The sequence below is a fragment of the Rhinolophus ferrumequinum genome, chromosome 24 (genome assembly GCF_004115265.2).
Source record: "Rhinolophus ferrumequinum isolate MPI-CBG mRhiFer1 chromosome 24, mRhiFer1_v1.p, whole genome shotgun sequence".
NCBI classification, from domain to species: Eukaryota; Metazoa; Chordata; class Mammalia; order Chiroptera; family Rhinolophidae; genus Rhinolophus; species Rhinolophus ferrumequinum.
In genome coordinates, this window is record NC_046307.1 from 22,576,026 (window position 1) to 22,589,236 (window position 13,211).

A 13,211-nucleotide genomic window follows, 5' to 3' on the forward strand; every position below is an offset into this window, starting at 1 on the left:
CTCCAGTGGGCACTCATGCAGGTCGCATTACAATTCCCATGTTATCTTGTCACGCTCAGGCCTACACTGTCAGGGGCTTCCTGTCACTCTTAGGATGAAGAGAAAGATCCTTGATGTGGAATCTACCCTCTGCCCACCTTCTGTACTCCCCAACACTCCTGCTCGCTCTCTCTCTAGGTCCTGCTGTAAAGGACTTTACCTGCCTGCCTCGTCTCTCAGCTGTACCTTCTCCCTCAGGCCCTTTGCACAGGCTCTTCCCTCTGCCCACTATTTTCCCCCCACCCTCCCCTCAACATAGTTAAGATTCCCTCATGAACACCACTTGCTCAGCGAATCCTTCTCTAACACCCAAAAAGAGATCGATCTCTCCCTCCTGTTAAATGATGGCTTCCTGCTTTCACAATAATGGCTGAGATACATACACAGCACTATGGCGAGCAGCTCTTCCGAGCACTTCCACTGAGAAGTCATGTACTCATGACAACCTTATGAGGTAGAAATTATAATTATCTCTATTTTACAGATGGAGAAACTGAGGCACAGAGCAGTTACGCAACTGCCAAGGTCACCTAGTTAATAAGAGGCTAAGCCAGAATTTGAACCCTGGCAGTGTGACTCCAGGATAGTTTTTAAACACTATTCTGATAAATACTATCCTTTTTCTCTCTGCACTTACTCATGGTAACAATGGATTGGTATGACGATTTGTTTAGCATGTGTCTCCCCTATTAGACCATAAGTGCTGTTGGGGTAAAGACTGTTTCATTCCCCAGTAAATATTGGCTAAAAGGCTGACTGTAGAGTAGTCTCCTCCCTCTTCTTCCTTCAATGCACTCAGTCATTCCCACGGTCCTGTCCCTGTTTCTTCCTGGAGCATTTCTAACCCTAGGAGATTCAGGTATGTGCTTATCTATGTCCTGATATTTGATGGAAAATGTTACGTGTCTGTACACATCCAAAATTTTCTCGAGCAAAGTCTAGGTGGTTCATGCTGTCTTCAGATTCTCAACCAGGCCATGACTTTAAGAACAGCTCATTCCAATATTCCCCAGCCTAGCTCATCCTCTCCCTGACAACCTCCTCTCAACAACTACAACAGCCTCTAGTTTTTTTTTCTCTGCAAATCCATCCTTCACACGTGGGTCATAGCAATTTTTTAAAAACACAAACACAGGCCACCCTCCTGCATAACGCCGGTCAGAGACTGTCTATCTATTGCTTTTGGAGTAAAGTGCAAACTCTGCTGGGGGGGGGGGTTGGGGGTGCTGTAGGCCCTGTCTATTTCTCCATCCCCTTGCATCCTCACTTGTTCCCTCTCCCTCCACCAACTCTACAGCCCAACAGCACAGATTGGGTTCTATGTTTGGGTTTACCAACCTATGCCAACTTATCTATGGCTTCTCCTGTCTATTCTCAGGTAGTGCCCTCTGCCTGCGATGCCAGTTCTTTCCTCTGCACCCAGAAATTCCTACTCCCAATTTAAGCCTCGTCTTAGATGTCTTTTTGGGGTTAGGTGCCCCTGGTCCCTGCTCCTATAGGCTCTGCCTTTCCCCGACAGTGCACATAAGGGATTGAATCATAGTTGCTTGGTTACCAAGTCTCTTGTCCCTGTGAGTTTTGAGGGCAGCCGCCATGGCTTATTTGTCTTTTTATCCCCCCATCCTACTAGCCACGTACTAGCTCAAGGTACCGTGCTCAATAACAATTTGTTCAGTGAATGAATGATAATGACAAGTAGTTTCTGGTTCATGAGTCCTGAAAAAGTGTGAAATGAATAAATGAGTTGGTAACTGGAAGTTCCAGTCTAGAAAGAGATGCAGATTAGGATGTTCAGAGATGAATAAAACTCGATAGCAGCCATCAGGGAGCTAACATGGAAGAGCAATCCCTTCAAGGAGCAAGTCTGAAGGATTTAAGAGGGAGTCATACTTAGGTATCAAGGCCGGCCTAGTGGGCGGGTCCAGGTCTAAACACGCCCCCCCACCAATAGGAGGTCTCGTTGCCCTCCGAGCCTCCGCCCCTTTCACCCGCCGGTGCCGGACCCCCTCCAGAAGATTAGACTACATTTCCCGGCGTGCCGCGCGGCCGGGCGAAAGAGGAGCCGGAAGTGGGGCTCGTGAGGTCTAAGGGCACGAGGGAAGTGGCCGGCGTGGACTGACGTGGGGTGTGCTGGTGAGCTGTCCGGCCGCAGGTCGTGGCCATGGCTGAGGCCAGGAAGCGGCGGGAACTGCTTCCCCTGATCTACCAGCATCTGCTGCAGGCGGGCTTTGTGCGCGCGGCGCGGGAAGTGAAGGAGCAAAGCAGTCAGGTAAGCGTGCGCAGGCCGTGTGCGAGGGCCGCGTGCAAGATCTGGGAGAGGTGTGGCCCGCGCCCCCTCTCCTGGCGGCCTGGCGGGAGCCCAGAGCCGGATCCCGCGGCGACCAGGGGTGCCGAAGGAGCCGCAGTCTGTCTCCCGCGGTGGCTCCCAGTCCCTCTGGGCCTCAGTTTCCCCATGTGTGCAGTGGGCGTGCCGGGACGTGTGATCAGACGCGCAGGACTTTGTAATTCCCGCGTCCGGTACCTCCACCCTCTTCCTAGTAGCGGCGATTTAAAGTTTCCTGGGTCCCGGGCCACGTGGCTCGGCGCGGCCCCCTGGGGCGAGACTGTAGCTGCGAGTCTGAGGGGTGGATTACGACCCGCCCCACGGGGCGAAGGAGAGTGCCAAGGGAAGAGGTCTGTGGCACCTTAATTGAGCTGGAGCTCCGGCCCTTAGTAGTTCTTCTGTGCTGAGTCGGACAGCTTTGGGGTTCGAACTCGTGTAATGACTTCTTCATTCATTCTTTCAACAACTTCCTCTGGCGCTCAGGGTGCTGGTGATGAAGTGGTGAGCCCTGTTCCCCAGCCCTTTTAGAGTTTACAGTCTAAATCTAGTAGGACAGATAGACGTAAATCAAAGAATCACAAAAGTCACTGTACATTTAACACTGCAGTACGTGGCAAGAATGAGAGGCGTAGAGCACTGAGGCAGGGATGGCAGGTTGCCCTTGTGAGGGATATCCAGGACTGTTCCTGAGGAAGTGGATGTTGATTTGAGATCTGAGAGAAGGGAGGTGGATATTCCAGGCAGAGATGCAAATGCCCTGTGGTGGGAGAGAACTCGTTATGTATGTGTTGGCCCTGGGAATGTCCATTGTGGCTGAAATGTGGAGTACAGGGGTGACAGAGGTCCCGGGGGAGGGGGGGGGGAGGTGCTGGCTGGATCCCTGTTGTAGGCAGTTTGGTCTTAATCTGCAGACCAGTGGTAAACCCCTGGAGGGTTTTAAGCTGGTGAAGTGATTGCCTGATTAGTCATATCCCTTTGGCTATAGTGGAAGCTCTAGTCCTGATGCTTGCTTGCTCGGGACCTCCTGGAGCGACTAAAGGGTAATGGGCCCGAAGACATTATCTATGCTTTTTCTAAGCCACTCTGGACCTCCATTGCCTTTCTTACTCCACTTACATCCCTTAACAGCTGAGGAGGACAAAAGACAGTACCTGTCTTCATTAGGACATTTGCCTAGGCAAAGGTATCCTGCCCTCGTGGAGCATACCTTCAAGCAGGAGCAGACAAGTGACAAATATAAAAAAAGTTAATGATACTGTGTGTTAGGTGGTGGTAGGTGCTAGCTATAAAAATAATTATAAATAGGGTGGTCAGGAAGCCCCACTGAGAAGATGACATTTAGGAAGAGACCTGAAGGAAGGGAGTGAGTCGTGTTGTTAGCAGGGGAGAGCATTGCAGACAGGAAGAATAGCAAGCCCTGATGAGGGCAGGGTGGCCTGACACACTTGAGGGACAGTTAGGAGACCAGTGTGCCTAGGACGGAGTAGAGTGAAACTGGCACTTGAAGTCTCAGTGTTTCTGGCTCACCGTGCTGAGCAATGACTAGATTATGTCATTCAGGCCTGATAGCTACCTGCTAGGTGGGTGTGTCATAAAGAAGGAACTTGAAGTTTAAAGAGGTGAGGAGATTAGCCCAGCCAGTTAACGGAGGAGTTCTGCCAGATTCTATGTGCACCCTCTTAGCTACTCCACCCAGATCCCCGACACCCTCTGCCCTCGCTGCACATTGCTCGCTAAACCTTGGGGCACTTGACACCTGGGTTCTTGACATTTGCAGAGACATTAGGCCCTCTGGCCTTGGCTCCAAAGGCCTGGGTTCTACCTGGTTCCCTCTGCTTCTCCCAAGGGACTGAAACCTTCCAGTCTCTTCCCACTGGAGGGGGAGTGGATGGCGGTCATGCCACCTGGATGCCTCAGGCGTCTGGGCTGTGATTTATACTGTCCTGGGGAGATTGACCGGCTGACCTTTGAAAGCCTTTTGAAAGGTCAGGGGTAGAGAAAGCCCTGTCCTGTGGCAAGCATGGAGAGTGCCAGGGAGGCTGGGGGCTGGATAAATGCTGGCCTGGAACATTCTGGCTCCAATCGCTCACAGGCACCTCTCACAAACATGTTGTCGTAAAAGGTTTTAACTGGAAATACTTGCCTTGCTTGTCTCTGGCAGGTTTGGGTGGTACTGGCGGGGTCAAGCAGACATATTCCCCAAAGCAAAATAACCTCCTTTTCAACCACTTATCTGTGCAAGTCTTGCGGTTGTGGAGAGTTGGGCCCAAGGAGGACCCTTGCTGCGCTCGGGGATTAATTGCTGCTTTCTTTTTACTTCTCTGCAGAAAAGTTTCCCAGCTCAACCTGTAACCCTTCTGGACATCTATACGCACTGGCAACAGTAAGTCTGATGGGGCTGAAGGATTAGAGTAAGGACACCCCCAGCTATCAGCTTGGAATAAGCTGGGGTACTAATCTGCTCTAAGATCTGTCCCCAGAGCCCACTGTGGACACCATTATCACCCCCAAGAAGCCAGATCACATGTATGGGTGTCTGGTAGTGGGAGAGGATATTGAGAGGTATGATGAATGTTAAATAACAATAAGGACAAAAGCTTCTCAGCATTTGTTATTCAATCAACAAACATTAATCTCTCAATGAATGCTGGACCCTGTTCTAAGCACGGACATGTCATGAGTGAGACAGACATGGTTCCTTCTTTCCTGGAGTTGACATTGGAAGCAGGGAGGTAGGCGTGCAGCAAAGAATGAAACAAAGGAATGTAACATTACAATGGTAGTAAGGATTCCAAAAAGAAGGCCCAAACCACATAAACATCATTTAGGGTTTTAGGGGAAACCTCCCTTAGGTGACCTTTGATTTGGCAGCTGCAGGGAGAGGGGCATGAACTAGGCAATAGGTATGGAGAAGCAGGTGGAGTGCACCTGGCAGAGGGAGCTGCTGGTGCTGAGGCCTGTGGCCTGTGGGCACATTATAGGTGAGGCTGGGCCGTCGGCAGGGCCCACCCCGGGTAAGACCTGATCGTCCATGGTGAGAACTTGTGTCTTTACCCCAAGAGCCGTGAGAGCCACGGAAGGGTGAAGCAGAGTGGTAAGGTCGGTCTGCAGCCTGGTGACTGGTTGGGGCTGGGGACAGGCACGAGCTAGTGGGGCTTGAGACAGGAATCACAGGAGGCAGAAAGTGGATCCCAGGAATATTCGGGGATAAAACCAGGATCTGTGGATGGTTTGGAGAGGCAGTCAGGTCGCCTCCCAGGTGTCTGGCTTGCGCATGGAGCTGGAAGGGAGCCTGATTTGGAAGGAAAGACTTCAAGGACATGTTTGAATGTGAAATGTCTGTGAAACATGTAGAACTTATACTTTTGAAGGAAGGGGAAATAATCCAAGGGTGTATCCACAGAGGAATGGTTTGAGAATGGAGGAGGGGATAATTGTATTCTCTCCATGCACTGGCCTGACCACAGCCAACGAGGGCAGTGAAGGACCTGTAGTCATATCCCAGGAGGAATGATAGAGAATACTGAGTTGTCCGTGATGGAAAAGAGATGGCAGAGAGGCCGGTGACGGACCACGGTGTGCACATCCCTGCAGACACGGAGTGCTGGTCTCTGGGGCCCTGAGAGACTGCAGGGGGACCTGTCTGCACCTGCTTTAGGAACACAGGTTTCAGCTTCCAGCCCTTGGTCATCAGAGCTATCCAAAACTGAGATAGGCTACAGTGGGAGTGGTGAGCTTCGTGTCGTGAGGTGCATAAGCAAAGGCAGGAATGGTATGGACGGGATCCCAGCTTCCAGTGGAGAGCTAAGGTCTTTGAAAGCCCTGTCAGCCCTCAGTTCTTTGCATCTCCTCTGCTGCTAAAGTGAGCACAGGGCAGACCACACATTTCCTCGCCCTCACCCTCTCCGACTTGCCCAGGTATCTCACGTGTTGTTCACAGCACTTCCACAGAGAACCGCCTCAGTGAGCTGTACCACAAGCCCTTCCCTGCCCCTGTCCCCTCATTTGTAAGGGGGACTGAGTGGGACGAGAACCTCCTACCCACCTGAGGCAGCCTAGCCTAGTGGTTCCTGACAAATTCAAACCTAGCGACTAGCTGACCTTGGGCAAACTTGGCCTCCCTGGGTTTGTGCCTTCGTCTGTAAAGTGAATGAAGATAATAATAGTAAATAAAGGGCTAAACCTGGCTGTTGGGGGCATTTCCCCTCCCCCAGTATTTATTGAACACCTACTATGAGCCAGGACCATTCTTGATATGACTAGCAACAAACCAGAGAAAAATTCCTGCCCTTGTGAAACTTACATTCTACTGGGAAAAGAGAGGCAGAAAAAGTTGATACATGTAATAAGCGAAATCTGTTTTTAGCAAGACATTCTCAACAAGCAACCTGCCTGGGAACCAGGGACCTGAGCAGCGCTTCCCAAATTGTGGCAGAGCAATGTCTATCGCAGCTGGACCACATGGGGCATAGACAGCGTGACTGTCTTGTGTCGGGAGGGTGGGGTCAAAGGAGATGACACTTGACAGTTCCTGGGACTCAGCCGTCTGAGTGCTTATCCTATTAATTCCCCCAACTTGCTCTTTGTCCCTGGGCAAGCCACTCAATCATTCACATTTTGAGACATATGCTGTGTGCTAAGGATGCCTTAGTGAGCTAGGAAAGGTTCCCGCCAGCCCTCCCCACTCCCGGGGCCTTACTGTGTGGTGGGGGCATCAGGCAGGAAGTAAGTAAAATAACAAGAGAGAAAGTATTCTGAAGAAAATGAAACAGGATGACAGGGCAGAGAATGTCTTGGGGGAGGAAGTGGCAAGGGAGGGCCTCTCTGAGGAAGCTATGTTGGAGCTGAGGCCTGAAAGACAAGCAGGACCTGGGCAGAGTCTTCCAGGAAGGTGCCGGAAGTTCTGGGGGAGGGAGGAGCCCGGACGGCCCTGTGAAGTGCCTACAGGTGCCAGCACGTACCACTGTTATGGCTACTCTTACTATATGTTACTGACCATTCCTGATTATTTTGAAGTCCACTAGACAATTATAAAAACACTTGATGAAATGAGTGAAAATGTAGAATTGTATCTACACTGTGCCTTCAATAGCTGTTTAAACTCTCTCTGTTCGTATTTCCTTTGGAAGGGTGGGAGGATGAGGGAAGGTCTTTCTTTTCACATCTCCTGGAGTTGTCCGTGTTACCTGGTTGGTATAGCCAGTCACCGTGTCCTGCAGAACCTCAGAGGTTGGCCAGAAGCGGAAGGCAGAGGAAGATGCAGCACTGCAGGCCAAGAAGAACCGTGTGTCAGATCCCATTAGCACCTCGGAGAGCTCAGAGGAGGAGGAAGAGGCAGAGGCTGAAACCACCAAAGCCGGTAAGAGCCCTGCGTGTGGGGCCCCCATCCTCGGTGCTTGTGGCGGCTCAGCCCAGGGCCTGGCCCCTTTTGGGAACAGGCTATTAGATATTGGATTGTTCCAGGGGGAGCCCACCTTCAGCTTCTTCACTGGGCCCGAGGAAGACCAGGACCTTTTAGGGGGAAGATCAGGAGGGACCACATATCTATTTCAGTATTTATTTGAGCCTTTCGTCGTGCAAACATTGTGTCCCCAGTTGCTGGGGATCTGATGAACAAAATCCCAGACAGGCCCTTACAATCAAATTTGGGCCCAGGAGCTGCATTTTGACAAGCCCCCAGGTGATTGTAATAAAGGTGGAAAGAAGCCCACATTTTCAGAACTGCTAGATTTCAGAGAGGGCACCTGGTGGATACCTCTTCTGTGTGGCCCACGGGCTGCTTCTGGAGTTGATGATCTTCCTGTCGTTTTTGGATGCATACCGGTTAGTTCTGGGAGGCTGTCCTGGGCATTCTGGTTCCATAGGGGTGACCCAGTGAGGCCTTCACACCCCCTCTCCCCAAGTTCTCAGGGAAATTTGTGCTTTAACCAACAGTAGTTGTAATTCCACAGAGGAATCGTCATTCTTCTCTGTATTGTATTGTTTTTGCTTACATAGAAAGTAATGTCTTAATTTTTAAATATATTTTCTGATTTTAAAAGAAATATAGACTATATTAGGGAGTATTCATTATAGAATATATGCGAATTACTTTTTAAAAAAGGCAGGAAAACATTACCCATATTCTTGCCACCTATAATTTGGCAAATTATTCTTCCATTTATTTTTCCTGAGTGTGCTTTTAAAATATTTGCAATCATACTGAATATATATTCTGCATCTTGCTTAATCTTAAAATTACAAATGCAAAATACGTTCACTTTGAACCATACAAAAACATATAGAAGAAAAATGGGAGGTTTCCTCTTCTACTCTGCTCCTCTTTCATCCCCTAAAAGTATCTCTTGGTAGGTAACCTTAAAACTTTCTCCTTTGCCTGTACAGCCACACAGATAGCCGCCCATACATGCATACATACAAGGTGTGATCAGACAGTATGGTGAATGTTTAAATAAAAAAAAGTTTTTATTACAGTAAAAGACACATTGTCATTAATCCCCCTCAAAATATTCCCCCTCGCTTCAAACACACTTATCCCATCGTTCTTGCCACTTTCTGAAGCAGTTCTGGAACTCCTCTTTCGTGAATGTCTTTAGTTGTGCTGTCATGGCTGCCTCAATGTCCTGAATCATTTTAACTTTGGGGAAGAGTCAGAAGTCGTACGGTGCCATATCCAGTGAATAAGGTGAATGAGGACACACTCTAATGTTTTTATTTGACAGAAATTGCGTACCAAAGTGATGTGTCACTCGGAGCGTTGTCATGATGGAGGATGATTTATGGCACACTTTAAAACACACCTTCTCTCGGGTGACCAGATGGCTCAGTTGGTTAGAGCACAAGCTCTGAACAATAGGGTTGCCAGTTCGATTCCCACAAGAGCCAGTGAGCTGCACCCTCCACAACTAGATTGAAGACAACGAGCTGCTGCTGAGCTATCGGTGGAGAGCGCAAGCTCTCAACAACAAGGTTGCCAGTTGACTCCGGCATGGGATGGTGGGCTGCGCCCCCGGCAACTAAGATTGAGCCGCACCCTCCACAACTAGATTGAAGGACGACGACTTGGAGCTGATGGGCCCTGAAGAAACACACTGTTCCTCAACATTCCCCAATAAAATTATTTAAAAAAATAAAAAACACCTTCTGTCAACCATAGCTTACACCTGACTGACTGCACCGAACACGTTGAAACTTGTCACACACTGTTACTAAGTACTTTCAATACGCCACTTCCCGTATTGAAGATTTCTGCCTTTCCAATGGATGGCACTCGGCAACAGCATTCACTTTATTTTTTTTATCACAACGGAAAGGCTCTGTGTCACACATCACTTCTGGTACGGCAGTTTCTGTCAAAAACATTACAGTGTGTCCTCATCCTCCTTATTCACTGGACTTGGCACCATGAGACTTCTGGCTCTTCCCCAAAGTCAAAATGACCATGAAAGGTAAACGTTTTGAATCGATTCAGGACATGGAGGCAGCCGTGACGGCACAACTAAAGATACTCACGAAAGAGGACTTCCAGGACCGCTTCAGAAAGTGGCAAGAACGATGGGATAAGTGTGTTCGAAGCAAGTGGGGAGTATTTTGAGGGGGATTAATGGCAATGTGTCTTTTACTGTAATAAATTTTTTTAAAATTTAAACATTCACAGTATTTTTTGATTACGCCTCATACATATCTATATACTATTTAAAAGAAAAATTACAGAATTTCTTACTGGCTACTCGGTATGAACGAATTTTTAAAGCTGTGATAATGCAATCATAATTCTTTTTAAAAGAGTCCTCATTGAGAGAAACATACTGAAATACATGTGGGCAACATGATATGATGTCTGGCGTTTTCTTCATAATAATACTCACTGGGGAAGGGCAAGTGAGAGAATAACTAAAATAAAATTGGCCTCAAGTTGATAATGTTTAGAGCTGGGTGGTTCAGTATACTTCCTCTCTACTTAGGAATGTACTTAAAATTTTCCACAATTAAAAAAAGAGATGGAGTTAAATGCCAGGAAAATAATTATATCATGCCATTCATCTTAACAGCGTCCTTTTTATTTCACAGCATATCTTAGAAATCTTTTCCTATCTGAGATTGAAGGAGATGTAAAAGCACCAAGAATCTAGACATCTCACCATCTAACCGGCTCCCCAGTCTCATGGTTCAGCTACCTCCCCACTAAGAAACCATTGAAATTCCGAGCAGCTTTCTCTGCGAACCTGGGGCTGGCTGGCTGACCACTGCCCCTGTCTTGCTGAGCGACTATCAGGGCTCCGTGGTAGCTTGTGGGAATGGCACCCCCTGGAGTTGTGCAGTGCCTTTGTGGTAGCATGCGGCAGGACCATGTGCCAATCCTTTTCCTCCGGGGGCTCCAGGGTCTCATGCTACCAAGGAGTTGGGACTCCATCAGGGATGCAGATATGGAGATTTCGTGTTGCACCTCTCCCTCCTTCCCTCTCCTGGTGGACGTGGCTAATGCACCACGGTGCTCTTTCCCACAAGTCTGGGCTCAGCCCCAGATCCTTATCCAGCACTAGACAGCCACACTAATTGAATTGTTAGGTGAGCTGAAACCTGTTTGCTGTTCTTAGGTGAGAAAAAGCTCACCTGGTTCATCCAGCGGGTGTTTGTGTCTTGCAGCCCCAAGACTAGCATCTACCAACTCCTCAGTCGTGGGGGCAGTTTTGACATCCAACATGAAAGAAAAAGCCAAGGTGAGTGGGACCGCTATTACCCATGGGAGTTGAAGTGCTCCGTAGGGGACAGTCCCCTGTGTCAGAGAAGGATAGGGTTATGGATAATTGCTTAACCTGGATTCACAGCTCAGCCTAAGTCACCAGCTATGTGATTTGGATGAGTCCCTTCACCTCTCTGGGCCTCAGTGTCCTTTTCTGTAAGATGGGGTGATGCTTACTGCCATGGGACACTGGGCACCTTATGCACCTGGAACAGATGGCTTCTCTTCGCCAGTTGACTCGGCAAATCTGTGCCAATAGTTACGTTCTGGGCAGTGTGAAGCAGTGAGACACCATAGTGAAGAAGACACTTGTGGTTCTGCAAGCTCTAAGAGCATTTTCTAGACTGGAAACGAGTTAGAAAGGAGAGGATCGTTTTCTGGTAATTCATGGAGCAGTGTTACAGACATGTAAAGAATTGTGTCCCTGAAATTGCCTGCAGCATAAGCAACAATGGTAAACAAATAATGGAGTAATGGTGATAACCACAAGAAAATGCTGCTTACCCTTAGCAAGTCACTGTCCTGGTAAGGGGGGCACCATGTTTGGCCTCACTTGAAAGATGAAGAACAGAGACCTAGGGAGGTAATTTGCCCAATCTCACACAGCTAGGAAGTGGGAGAGCTGGGTTCAGATGTGGTCTGTTTTCTCAGTTCACCGGGCCATACCCAAGTGTGGGTCACTTGTTCCCTGTAGGCAAAGAGCAAGACAGTGAACTCCACACCACACCCTGCCTCTGGGAAGGCAGTGGCCCACGCTCCCCCCGGGAAGTCAGCCAAGTCAGCAGGGCCCTCAGCAAATATCATCGTGGTCTCAGAAACTGAGGAGGGCAGCGTCCCGGCCCTTGGAACCACTGCCAAGCCTGGTGAGAAGCCCCCTGAGTATGGGCAGGGTGGGGGGCAGGCCTGGGTACTGCTTTGTCAAGCTCTAGCACATTCTGGAATTCAGAGGCTTGTGCTTGTCTGACAATGAGGGCCCCCCACCTCAGGCCATTTCCCCGTCTCCTCGATGAGGGCGTATTAGATGCAGGGAGGCATCAGGCTTTGCCGAGGGAGTTGAGCACCGGGGTGGTGGTGAAGCATCTTCTGTTTATTGCCCTCAGGTTTATACGAGGCCCACCTCAGGCTTAGAGACTAACCTCAGAGGTCTGGCTTAGCCTCCGTTTTTCATGTACAATAGGCATTTGCCCTGCCTTCCGTGGTGTGATGGTGGAAGATTTTGTAAGCTATCAGGTGCTGGCGCGTGTGTGTTAAGACCTATTCTAGTCCTCCCCAGGGCCTCATGGGTGTGCCGGAACGTAGACATTCTAGTGGTACACATCTCAGCCGTGGTGCTTCAAGAAAACGAGCTGAAGCGAGGCACGAGAGCCCAGCACCTGGCTCTGATTAGCTGGCGTGGTGGTGTGCAGGCAGGCCTGGAAAGGGTGGCCCTCAGTGCCTTCCCTGTTCATCCCTCAGGAGTGGCATCGGCGGGCCAGGTCGACAGCTCCAGCGAGGACACCTCCAGCTTGAGCGATGAGACAGACGTGGAGGTAATTGCCACCCATCGTCAGGAGTTGCTCTCTGCAAACCTTTAACCCTCCCAGGAGCCTGGCTTCACAGACCAGTGGGACCAGATCAGTTCAGCAAGTGCTTGAGGGTGACCGGGAGCTGGAAAGGCTGAGGCCTGGAGAGGGGAGAGGAGCCAGATGCTGCTCGTTGCACTCTGGGCGTGAGAAGTGTCCAGGCGGGTAGGGCAGAGACGCCATCCTGTCTGTGAGGCAAAGGAATGCTTCTTTGCGAGAGGTGGCGCTCAAGCAGGGTCTTTGGGCACAAGGGGCTTCACCAGAAAGGGATGTAGGGGGAAGGGTGTTCAAGTAGGAATTGCTGCACAAAGGCCCAGGGACAGGAGGGTGGCCGTCCCGTGGTGCAATCAGGGGGTACGGGGTGAGGCTGCTGAGGGGTTTCTGGGTCCACTGGCAGATGCCAGTCCTAGGTATTTGGCCCGAGATGGGCAGGTCTTCATCTGTGGCCTTGTCTCTTCTCTGAACTGTGACCAGGGAGTCGTTTCTTGCTGTTTATCTGCCAAGAGCCAGGCCTTGGGTACAGTGGTAAGCAAGTTGGGTGGGG

General features: G+C 49.8%; 1 protein-coding gene across 1 annotated transcript in view; it reads left to right on the plus strand.

Annotated features, from left to right (window-relative positions):
• Window positions 1-2,115: 2,115 nt before the first annotated feature.
• TCOF1 (treacle ribosome biogenesis factor 1) overlaps window positions 2,116-13,211 on the plus strand; it is a 37,897-nt gene continuing 26,801 nt past the window's right edge. The window contains exons 1-6 of the mRNA XM_033096663.1: window positions 2,116-2,308; window positions 4,690-4,745; window positions 7,582-7,721; window positions 11,009-11,082; window positions 11,800-11,968; window positions 12,561-12,634. Coding sequence (XP_032952554.1) covers window positions 2,201-2,308; window positions 4,690-4,745; window positions 7,582-7,721; window positions 11,009-11,082; window positions 11,800-11,968; window positions 12,561-12,634 — 621 coding nt within the window. The 5' untranslated portion in view covers window positions 2,116-2,200. The remainder of the gene's footprint in view (window positions 2,309-4,689; window positions 4,746-7,581; window positions 7,722-11,008; window positions 11,083-11,799; window positions 11,969-12,560; window positions 12,635-13,211) is intronic.